Below are 12,052 nucleotides of genomic sequence, written 5' to 3'. Positions count from 1 at the left end.
ATCAAAAAAAAAACAAAAAGTTTATTGTTCATGTATATGATTTTATTGAATGAAGAACTTTATATATAAAAATTAATAACAAAACTTTACAAAAACAAAAAAACAACAATGTTTAGTTATTATTTCATGTTCATGTGACGACCAGAAGTTGGCTTGGCAAACAGTTATAAAATATTTTAAAAACGGCATTAAGTTCGACCGGCTTAAATTTTTTTGTATTCTCTCTATGGTGAGATGAAAAAAACTTCTACCAACTTCAGACTGCTGTCATTTCAAAGCCACTCGTCCGACAGCTGTTAAAATTATTCCAGTGACATTGATTTTACAAGCGTACAAAATCATTTTGGTGAGAATTTTCAAAAAAAAAAAAAACGTTATTCGTGATGGAACTCAAACGTGATAGTGTGATTTCATTATATTTGGCTGGAAAACCACAAGTGGCTATCGTTAGAGCACTCCAGCATTAAAACTGGAATAAATCTTTTGCGTCTCCTACCATCGCTCGTTACCGTTATACTGGCATCAACAGAAATGGTTCGAAAAGTAAAGAAGCGACTAGATCGAAACCCGCGTCGCAGTGGGCTCAACATATCGCAATATTCCATTCGGCAAATATTGAAAAATGAGTTTGGGCTAAAGCCATTGAAATTCCAAAAAGTGCAAGAACTTGCACCGTAGCAGAAAGAAAATAGACTCAATAGAGCTAAAGAGTTGCTTCGCTTGGCCGAAGGTGGTGAACGGCCGAATTTGGTTTTCTCCGATGAGAAAACATTCGTTGACCAGCAGTTTGTGAACAAACAAAATGATCGTGTTTACTTGCCAAAAAGGTCAGCTGAAAATGTGCACTTTCGGTAGGCCACCAAAACTCAAGCGCCGGCCATGGTGATGCTGTGGGCCGCCATAAAAGCCGATGGTCGCTCTACGCTCGTATTAAGTGACCGTGGCATCAGAATAAATGCCGAAAATTATCGCGAAAATATTCTGGAGGGTGTATTAAAACCTTGGGCACGCAAACATTTTGGCCGCAGGCCTTGGACATTCTAACAGGACTCAGGATCATCGCACTCAGCACGCGCCATCCAAGAATGTTTAAAAAAATAAGGTCCCTCGCTTCATTTCCAGCGCACATGACCACCAAAATCTCCGGATACCAATCCGTTGGACTATTGTGACTGGAGTATTTTGGAAAGCAAGGTTGGCACTAAAAAATACCAAAGTGTCTATCACCTCAAGCAAGCGTTTCGCCGGGAATGGGCCAAAACACCGCAGAGCAACATTCGGGCAGCCTGTGACGGTTTAATTGGCCGTTTGAAGGCAATAATTCCTGCCAATCCGAACAAATCTAAAATTATTCTAAAATTTGATGCTATTTTCGACATTTTTTGCTTTCATTCAATAAAACTTAAAAAATGTAAAAATTATGGCGTTTGACTTTTTTTAATCTCACCCTGCACATATATTACATCTTTCCTGGAGGCGGTTTTATGGGGGGACACTTTCAACATACCGACAATCGGAACGTACCCTTTTTGAATTAAACTTCCCACTGGGAATCCGAAATGTCGAATTGGGGCCGGTGCCTTTAAAATTTCGAACCAAAATCCTAAAAATCAGAGGGTTACACCTAAAAATAGACCTAGATTGAATATGTTTGCGGGAGGTAAATTAATCTAACCCCAGATACCACAAAATATTATTCATACAACTGATTTGTTTTAAAACTGGGACAACATTTTCAAACTAACAAAAGGTAGGTGGTACCGTTGAAAGGAAACATTGCCAAGCAGTGGACCTTCGTTTCTTAAAAACACGAGATGACGAGATCATCTATATACATCTGATATGGTTAGGCATATTTGGAAATCAAACCTCCAAAATAATGATAATCATGGGGGCTACGACAAAAAGTGGATTGAATATTTCTGTAAGTAGTAAATTTAACTACATATGGGGTTTTTGGAACGAAAATACCCAAAAAGGGTGCCTTCATTGAATATTTTTTGAAAACCGGAAATACCAAATAGTGCTGTATCGTTGTAAATTCTCGGGACCCAAAACTCCAAAATAGCATCAAGAGGTACCTAGGAATAATATAAGAGCGGAAAGCGACCAAATAATGATTTATAAATCGAAGATCGAATAACAATTGACGACCACAAGCAAAAAGACAAAGACAAGATGGGTTGGATAGAACCTCCTTGACATATGCTTATTAATAGACTCTCTTTTTAAGCGTTGGAACGCGTCCTCTAGATTGTGGAGTGTTCTTGACACCATATACCTATTATGGTTTGGATGACTCCCACAGTAAAAAGCTTGCTGACATTGGACAAGATCCTTCATTGGGGTTTTCACCTATCGCCTTATGCTAGATCTTTTATTTAGTCCCCCAGTGGTTTCGTCTAGTGACTTCTTTTGAATTAACCGCAGTTATAGCGAATGAGAACGCTATGATTATGCGGTTTTGGAAGAAATGTCGCTCGTAAGGTACATTCCATTGTAAAAGAATACAGGTAGACGCATCGACACAGTTGCTGCGACAATGAACTGCCCAACAAATTTTACAATTGAAATTTTTAAATGAAAAATTATTCAAATTTGTAAAAATTGTTAAAAAAAAAACGCATATAATAACTTCCAATTGACGTTGTATAAAAAAAACATATAAAAATCAACTTATATTAAAAAAAAAAACATTTTTGACATATCAATGTTCCTAAGCGTTGATGCATCTACATATATTCTTCTATCATGGGTACATTCAATGAACGTGTTGCATGACATCGCTTTCATCCATACTGACCGGCTTAACAGAGACATGTTGTAACCATGTGCTGTTGAGGCCCATACTCATTTACAAATCTTTAGAATACTACCGGTATCCTAACACCTATTCGAGAATTTTCACCGTATGCTTCCAATTGCTATCCAAGAAAATACATTATAATAATTATTTCTTACAAGCTGTTAAAAATATTGAGTATTTTTCGATACCAATTATTTTGAAACACCTTTTTCAGGTCTGTTCTTCATGATCTTGTAATCTATAAATTTCCAACTTTCTCACATTAATTCCGTTCGATTCCAAAACAAGGAATTTTCAAAAACACATAACTTGTTGGTCTGTTGTAATGTAAAACTTGAATGATTCTTTTTTTTTATTCAAAACACATTTTAGAATTGGCAAAACCCAAAAACATAAATACAATATGCATTCGATTGGGTCTGCTGATGCACATTTACAAGATATCTTCTATAAACTTCTCTTCCATATGAGAGGAGATGACGCAGGTGGATGATGTTGATGGTTTTAACACCCAAAGACAATAAATGAAAAGAGAACATTTACTTCAATGGAATGAATCTGGAGCTGTGGGTGGCACCAATACCGGGACGACCGTGCTTAACGGGTTTGTAGGTCAATACGAATTCACCCAAGTAATGACCAATCATTTCAGGCTTGACTTCGACTTGACCGAAATCTTTGCCGTTGTAGACACCAATGATGGAGCCGGTCATTTCGGGAACAACAATCATGTTTCTCAAGTGGGTCTTGACAATTTCGGGCTTCTCATTTGGGGGAGCTTCCTTCTTGGCTTTGCGCAATTTCTTGATCAAGGCCATTGGTTTGCGTTTCAAGCCACGGGAGAAACGTCTGCGGGCACGGCTGTGCATCAATTCAACCAATTGGTTGCTGCAAGGAAAATTGAAAATAAACATTAGCATGTCATCCTATTCGTAAGAAAATTCACAAATCTTACTTGGGCATATCCAACAATTGGTCCAAATCGACACCGCGGTAGGTGTATTTTTTGAAGGTACGCTTCTTCTTAAGAGTTTCTTCAACCTGGAAAAAAAACAATATACGAACAATCGATTAGTCTTTGTAACAAAAACTTTACATATTTCATAAACTTTAGAGTTTCACACAAAAATTCCATTTACATCTTATGTGCAATTGATTTTGCCATCGAATTAATGCAAATTTTATCACATTTAATTTAGGATGCATAATATTTTTGCAGATTTTTCACTAAAAAATTACCTCAGCCATCTTGACGTTTCAGTTTACAGAACGGAAAGAAAAACAAAAGGGTTCGTTGTTGCCAGCCACAAATTTTTTCGTTTTTCTATGTTGTCAGCACTGTGACAGAGAGTTGCCATGCCATATTTATTGAAATCATTGCCATGGTAACAAAACCTATAAAACTATTGCCAGCTTCACCCGTGTCATAATCGTAATGGATTGAAACCACATATCATTGATTTTTCCCTGTTCCGGACCACAACATAGAAATTTCATAAATCAATAACTGAAAATTATTGACAAACTATATGTTTTGGGAAAGTGCGAGAGTTCCTGCCTATATACATATCATATGTATCTTACTTTGACAATTTCGCCAAATTTATTTTATGAAATTGCTTACGTGTGGAATCTGATTGAGCAATAAAAATATCAATTTAAGAGATATTCATGGTAGAACTAAAAAGGTAAAACTATGTAATATGTCCTTGCATGAATATATTGTATATTCACAGATGAGAACCTGTTTTCTATGCAGCTAAATTTGACAAGGTAAATTACAGAAAATGCAGAGGGAATGCTGATTTGTGATGAGGTTACCTTTATTTCATCGTACCATGGGAATATTTGTGTCATACTCGTGGTTATTTAAAGAGTGGTACTGTTATATTGCAAATTACAGTCATTAAAAATAAACCTTCAAAACAACGAAGAACGGGGGGACCTGTTATAAGGGGGGCATACTACATTTTTATTGCTAAATTATATTTCTTATTAATATAATCTGGTCCAGATACTGGGAAAAAAATTCTTAATTCATTATCATTTAAGGTTAGAATACATACAACGCTTCTATGGCTGGCTTAAGTCATCGGTTGGCTTTTTCGTAGGGGAACAAAGGAGTCCTAGGTAAACTTAGTTCGATTTTGGCCCTACACTCCTTTGTTCTTTTCCAAAGAACCCAGCCGGTGACTTAAGCCAGTCAAAAAAAGCTCTTCATGTGCTTGCATCTCAACTGAACTATTTGTTAAAAACAATAAAAAGGTAGAACAGCTTCGAAGAACTACCGAAATACGAACCTGAGGCTATTACAAGTTGTTTTTAAAATGAGTAACATTAAATTTTCTTTCAAACATTTGATCCAAATTGTTCAATAATTCAATACCATGGCGAAACTGGTTAATATTCCTTGTGGACGACAAGTCATTTACATTTTATCTAATCATTGATTTTGAAAATAAATATTTATTTTTCAAAGCAATAATCACATACGCAATATTGACAGAAAAAAATGTTTCGCATATCGATGTTCCCAAACGAACGATTGCTCACATGGTAGAAGAATACAAGTAAATTCCTCCATGGTGCAATAAAGAGGTAGAACAGCTTCGTAAAACTGCATAAATACAGCCCGCTTCCTGTCAGACTCATTCAAAATTATATACAACAAGTTCTTTTCTTTTTTTCATATTTTTCCTCATTTTTAAAATGAGTTAAATAGCGCGAAAAATGAATGAAATGCTTGGACTTTTTCTCAAAAATATGATCTAAACTGTTCAATCTTTCAATTTCATGGCTAAACTATTTAACAGCATTAATGCGCCAGCCGCAACGTACCTGTCTTCCAATCATTGGTTTGAAAATATTTTGGTTTTGGGAACAAATTGTGATCAGCTGTTAGCTCTAACTTACCTTTTTATTGTACCATGGATTCATCAATGCTTGTAAACATTGATATGTTAAAATATTAAAATGTTTTTTTTTTCAAAAATTATTAAATATTTATCTGTTTTCTTATTCGGTGCCAATCGGGGGTTGTAATGATGTCCTGCATCAATATATTTTAACGAGCATGTTTACCCAGTTTAGAACCAAAATAAAAATAAATGATTGAAAATACGAATTAAAGCCTCAGTTCAAGCTGTGGCTAGGCACCACTATTTTCATCAAAGAATCGAGTTACCAACTTTCAATAATAGGCAAAGAAACAAAAAACAGCTGTTGCCACTTATGGTTGCCATCGTCTCGTCTTTCAAATATCATTTCTCCTTCGTAGGCATCACCACGCACGCAAAGAAACACCACAAAATTTGTGTTTGCTGACGTTTATTGTTTATTTATTGTTTTCATTTAAAATAGCTGTTTGCAAGATTATTTGTTGTAATGAAATTAATGGAAATCAACGGATAATCGAAAATACATAATGCTGGTTTACAGTTGTCTTCCTTTTGCTGTTTTCAATGTGATCCTTCTTCGTGTTTGACAAGTGAACGACAGGAATAAAAAAATTGTTAATTAACCAAATGTTTTTGAGAAAAGAAAAGTGAGTGCTACCGTTTTCTTAATTAATTTCTGCTAATGTGTGGGTGTTGACTTTTCTTTTTTGTTTTGTATTTAGTAGCTGCCGAGAACCCAAGTGAAAGAAAGAGAAAAGTGAAAGTTTTGCATATTTATGTTTCCACCCATTGAAGGTCTCTCCGCTAGTTCAATGTGAAGTTCATTGGGTCATTGAATATTTTCAAACGCTGCTAAACAAGGGCTTTTAACACCTTTTGTCTTGCTATTTTTAACGACCGGCTTGTCATCCTTGAAACCTATTGGAGAAAAAATGTTGGCCAATTCCGGTTATGTTATGACGCTAGCCAATAGCATTATTGGTGTGGGTATTCTGGCTATGCCGTTTTGTTTTCAAAAGGTATGTATGTTGAGAAACTATTTTGTTTGTTTATCTAACATAAAAATTACATTAATTGATTTTTTTGTTTGCAATATGCTGACGACAATACCTCCTCCCCTCCCTAATGATTGCAAATTTGAAAAATACCGTTATTATTATCTGTTGTTTTCGACAACCATCATATGAAATGTGTTTTGCATGTTCGAGAAAACCTGATAAGGTGTATTACTCATTCATAAATATTCCTAATTTGAGCTCCGAAGGTGATATAAAAATGATTAACGATTGTCAAAGATAACTGATAATCAAAGTCTATTAAATCACGGAAGATCAATATTTACGGGGTTTGCCGGAATTTCGTTAAACGCATTTGATATTTGAATGCGGGGGCTGCCCATCAAATGAGGCAGTAAAACGTATAATCACCTTTGCAAATTTAGTTACTAGGGCTTCGTGGCATTCTTTGATGCTTCTCTTTGGGATGTCAAGAAGGATGATCAATTCAGTTCGTGGAATATTTTTAATGACACCTGCTTTCAAAATAGATTTAGGACTTTCAACGTCTATCCAATTTATGCCAGTAAGGCTTTTAATATAATTTTTGACACCAAATTAATTTAATAAACGCACTGTACTCTTAGTTGCCAGGATTGAGCGGGATATGTTGAGCATTTTCCTGTGTTTGAGAATAAAACATGCAAAGGTCGTTGAAAGAAACGCCTTAAATAACACCATTGACAACATTGGAAATAAAATATCAAGGTGTTGTGGCTGGAATGGGTTATATAGTAGATCTTCTATAATAGATCACCTTTTTTTTCCCGTCTTACGTTGTAGATATCAAAAGTGTGGCTTATCGATTCATAGTCTTTGGGAAGTGAGCAATCATAGTTCCGAAGGAATGGAAGGGCTTTAAAGAATCCGTAGCCCATACATGTTTGACTTTTTCTATATAATTTATGTACTCTCCAAAACGATTCTGTGATTGTGAATTGTATTGTTGATCTGTCACTGCATTTGTCGGGGAAGAGTAAATCTGCAGGTCTACGTGAAAATGTCTCCTTTCTTTGTAAAGATATGTACATTTAAAATAAGGATTTTAAGTTGTTTCAGGCTTCTAAAAAGCCAACATTCTTTCCGTGATCCTGTAACAGTTATTTGTTGGTATTTGAAGTTTAATGAGTTGCCATTTTAGAAATCCATTAATTTTTAAGTACTCATTTTTTTACTTACGAAATTCACATGAATATGCAAATAATAACACTTATTTTGTTGTTTTTGTATTTCTTTACAGTGCGGTATAATTTTATCAATAGTTTTGCTTGTGGCCAGCAACTGGGTAACACGAATCTGTTGCCATTATCTTATAAAAACGTCATTACTAACACGAAGAAAAAGTTTCGAGCTCTTAGGTAAGATCTAACATTTCATAACAAAGGCAAAGATACAATACAAGGCAGCCACAAGATTGCATTATTGATGTCTGGGTTTTTTGTTTTATCATTTGTAGGTTTTCATGCGTTTGGTACATCTGGCAAATTGTTGGTGGAACTATGTATCATTGGTTATCTATTGGGTACGTGCATTACATATTTTGTGGTAGTAGGTGATTTGGGGCCACAGATTGTTAAGAAAATGTTGTCATTGGAACATGACTATCATCATTTGCGCACTCTGCTAATGTGCGGTGTTACCCTGGTGTGTATCATACCATTGGGTATGCTGAAAAATGTCAGCAGTTTGTCAACCGTGTGCACAGCATCGATTGGTTTCTATGTCTGTTTGGTTATCAAAATCATTTTGGAATCAGAGACTCACATTAAGGCTAATGATTGGACCGACAAGGTTGTGTATTGGCAACCCAGTGGGGTCTTGCAATGTCTACCCATTTTCAGTATGGCTTTATCGTGTCAGATGTAAGTAGTTTGGAGAAATTTTGAAACATTTGGAATTAAATAATAATACGTTTCCTTATGCAGGCAACTTTTCGAAGTATTCACCACCATTAATAATCAAAGTTTGGAAAAACTAAATAGTATTGTTCGCAATGCCACATGGATATGCACCTTTGTCTACATAGCTGTGGGATTCTTTGGCTATGTTGCCTTTTGCACCCAAAAGTTTTCGGGTGAGTTGTATTTTTTTTAATTGTATCAATCGTTTTATGGACGACATTTTTTTATTTCCAGGCAACATCTTAATGAACTTATCACCTTCCTTTGGCAGTGATGTTATCAAAATTGGTTTTGTTTTGTCAGTGGCCTTCAGTTTCCCCTTGGTTATATTTCCCTGTCGAGCTAGTCTGTACTCTCTATTGTATAAAAAGGTGAGGAAAATTGAAAGATTATCTCTGCAAAAGGCTTTTCTATACATTTAAGAGGCTCAGAAAATATTGAATACTGATTTTCTTAAGGAGGACGTTAACTGTAAATGGGAGACATATAGAAGTTTTTTAAAGGCAGAATATTTACTAAGGTATTATAGTCAAGATACCCTTTATGCTTTAAATATCTTTAGTAGGTTAGTAGAAGACGTCCAGGAGATCTCCGGAAAATTAAGTACCTTTGCATAAAATTCTTCCCTACATAACATACCTGAAGGAATTAAAATACTTATTGAACACTTCATAGAATTCTCAAAGTATAAGTATAGAAAGTCTAATGGATGTGAACGGTAGTAAAAAATCAATATAACAAAGAGACGTTTTGAAACAAATTAAGATCAAAATGTATACAAAGAATAGGAAGTCTATTTAGAAAGATGACCTTTAGGAGACTTTCTATTCTTTCTATACCTTTCTATGCCATGATACCTTAAATATATATTTTATATATAGTTCACATTTAGAGATATCCGAGACATTAATACTTTTCGGATGTTCCAGAAGTTGTTGTTCATTTTGTTTAACAAAGAAAGTGGTCTTATCTAGATAGTATCTAGATATCTATCTCATGCGCAGATCGAGAGACCTCTCTACATAAAAGACCACCTAGAATTTGTTCTTTATACAACGAAACTATGAAATTATTTACTTTATTCGTTTCAATTTTCACTTTCAGGGACAAATGGATGTCTCGGCGTATATACCGGAAACCCGCTTCAAAGCCATCACTCTCTTTATAGTGATATTCTCCCTGGGCGTAGCTTTAACAATACCATCCGTGGAATTAATTATTGGCTTGGTTGGCTCGACAATAGGTGTTGCTATTTGTGTAATGTTTCCAGCAGCTTGTTTCAGATCCATCATACGCAAGAATAGTATGGAACGTAGCCTGGCTCAGTTAATTATCATTGGTGGTTTTTGTCTTATGATTTTGGGTACATATGCCAATCTGTCTGCAATTGATGAGAAGAGTTCTGGGGCTCATTTAGATGTGCCCAAAATTGATGAAAAAATATTAAAGCCCTCGGAGGGCCCACATGATTTCTTGGATGAAAAAATTAAAAATATTGAAAAAGCAATGGAAGAGAAATATGCCAAAGTGGAGGAGGCAAGTAAAAATCAAGAATTGAAAAAGAATCTGGAACAGCCTCTGCTTAAGGCGAATAATACACAAATAACAGCAAAATTGCAAAAACCATCGCCGCCACCACCATTGCCTGTTGATGAAATACACCCACAACATGAGGAGGTGAATGCAAAAGAAAAGAAATCTGAGGAAATCAAACCGCCCTTAGTGTTGGAGAATAAGAAGGAAGGTAATGAGCCACCGGCAGCTAAGGAAGAAATAAAAATCGTGGAAAAAGAAGTCAATTTAAAACTCAATTTCGAAAATAAAATTGCGGAAACTAAACCCGAAATTGCAAAGAAATCAGAAGATGGAAAAACAACGGCCAGCGCTGCTGCCCTGCCCCAACAAACTATTGATCACGATGCCATACGTAAAGATGAAGAAATAGCTAAAGAAGAAATGAAAATTGAAAAGAAACAGGAAAATGAGGAACTTAAGAAAACCAAGGAAGAACTAGAGAAGACGAAAGATTTACTCGAAAAGAAGGTGGAAGAACTCAAGGAAGAGCTTGTGAAGCAAAATCAGGAAACTCAAAATTTAGTTGTAGAAAAACTAGGTGAAGTTGTAGAAAAATTCGAAGAAATTGAACGTAAAGTACAAAATCAAAAAGTGGATGATTCGCCCAATCAAGTTGCCAAAGAAGAAAAGCAGGAGAATAAACCTCAAGAAGACTTGAACCACGCAAATAATACCGATAGTCAAATAAAACCCAGTAAAGGATCACTGATTTCCATATTGACTGAAAATAGAAATTTAAGTAACGATCATCTCAACAATACAAAACAAGAATCTGCTGTCTATGAACCCTTGTCATATAAAACAGGTGAATTAATTGAGCATGCCCGTAATGGTAGCAATTTGGAGAAACGTTTACCTCTACCATTAGCTCTGCTAATCAATGCATCACAGGCGAAAATAAATGATACTAATGTAAATATTAAACTGCTAAATCAAACTTTAAGTTTGTCCAATAAAACCATGGAAACGGATAAAATCAATATCGATTCAATTAGAAGAGAAATTTTACAATTACATGAAACCGCCGACATCACAAATCCCACCAAACAAACTTTACCATTAGACAATAAAGAAAATACACATCGCATCAAAAGATCTAATTTAATGACGCAGGACAATTGCCTGCCAGAACCAAATATTGGACAATTAATGGCAGCAGCATCTAGTTTAAGTAACGGCGGTGGCGATTTGGAAATGAAAATTGGCCGAGATTTAAAATCAATTAATACCGAGGATTAAGTAGATTTCTTTTGAAATTCGGTCTACATAAAAACAATTTCTTGGCATTTAGTAGATTAATTTTAATTCAATAGAGAAAAATCCTTACATTTTAGGAATCGAATGATATGAACACTAATTGTACCTTTTTTAGTATTGTTGTAAGATGTAATCTTAAGAGGACATACCACAACTTATGACGTTTATATTTATTTATTTGTAAATAAATAACTATTTGTATATTTAGAAACAATAATTAAAAAATTAAAATTAAATTCCAAGAGGAAATAATAAATTGTAATTGTAAATAGAGAAGTGGAAATGTATTTTAGATAATTTTGCTATTTTTTGGCGTATTGATTTCCTTAAACATTTCACAGGCATTTTAAAGCATTATAACCCGAAAGAAAGATACTGAGATTGTTCAGGAATTTTATTTCAGTAAGATGTGGAGGCTGGCTCTTATATAAAACAAAGATATCGAACCAAAAATACAGGCCCATCGTCTTTGTGTGAATCTGTACATGGTCCTTCGAGTCGAAATGGATGCGCTCAATAATGTTGGACATTTTTCAAACTCTGTAGAGTTTCGAGGAAAGT

At 35.0% G+C, this 12,052-nt stretch overlaps 2 protein-coding genes across 3 annotated transcripts; one reads left to right on the top strand and one right to left on the bottom strand.

Moving 5' to 3' along the window:
• Positions 1–3,115: 3,115 nt before the first annotated feature.
• LOC101894574 (uncharacterized) lies at positions 3,116–4,176 on the bottom strand. The gene is made up of 3 exons (XM_005176336.4): positions 4,046–4,176; positions 3,762–3,847; positions 3,116–3,694 (listed from the first exon to the last, which is right to left on the bottom strand). The coding sequence occupies exons 1-3, from the start codon at positions 4,052–4,054 to the stop codon at positions 3,346–3,348; spliced, it is 444 nt and encodes a 147-aa protein (XP_005176393.3). The 5' UTR covers positions 4,055–4,176; the 3' UTR covers positions 3,116–3,345.
• A 1,903-nt stretch (positions 4,177–6,079) lies between these two features.
• On the top strand, positions 6,080–11,767 carry LOC101895009 (putative sodium-coupled neutral amino acid transporter 10). Of its 2 annotated transcripts, none has more exons than XM_011297739.3 (7): positions 6,080–6,350; positions 6,429–6,722; positions 7,999–8,116; positions 8,215–8,620; positions 8,684–8,832; positions 8,894–9,030; positions 9,764–11,767. In XM_011297739.3, the coding sequence occupies exons 2-7, from the start codon at positions 6,636–6,638 to the stop codon at positions 11,471–11,473; spliced, it is 2,607 nt and encodes an 868-aa protein (XP_011296041.1). In that variant the 5' UTR covers positions 6,080–6,350; positions 6,429–6,635; the 3' UTR covers positions 11,474–11,767. The 2 variants fall into 2 exon arrangements, with proteins under 2 accessions (XP_011296041.1, XP_005176396.1); XM_005176339.4 differs by having other exon boundaries at positions 6,426–6,722.
• Positions 11,768–12,052: the final 285 nt, after the last annotated feature.

This window comes from Musca domestica, unplaced genomic scaffold (genome assembly GCF_030504385.1).
Source record: "Musca domestica strain aabys unplaced genomic scaffold, Musca_domestica.polishedcontigs.V.1.1 35, whole genome shotgun sequence".
NCBI lineage: Eukaryota > Metazoa > Arthropoda > Insecta > Diptera > Muscidae > Musca > Musca domestica.
This window is presented reverse-complemented; position numbering and strand designations above follow the sequence as displayed.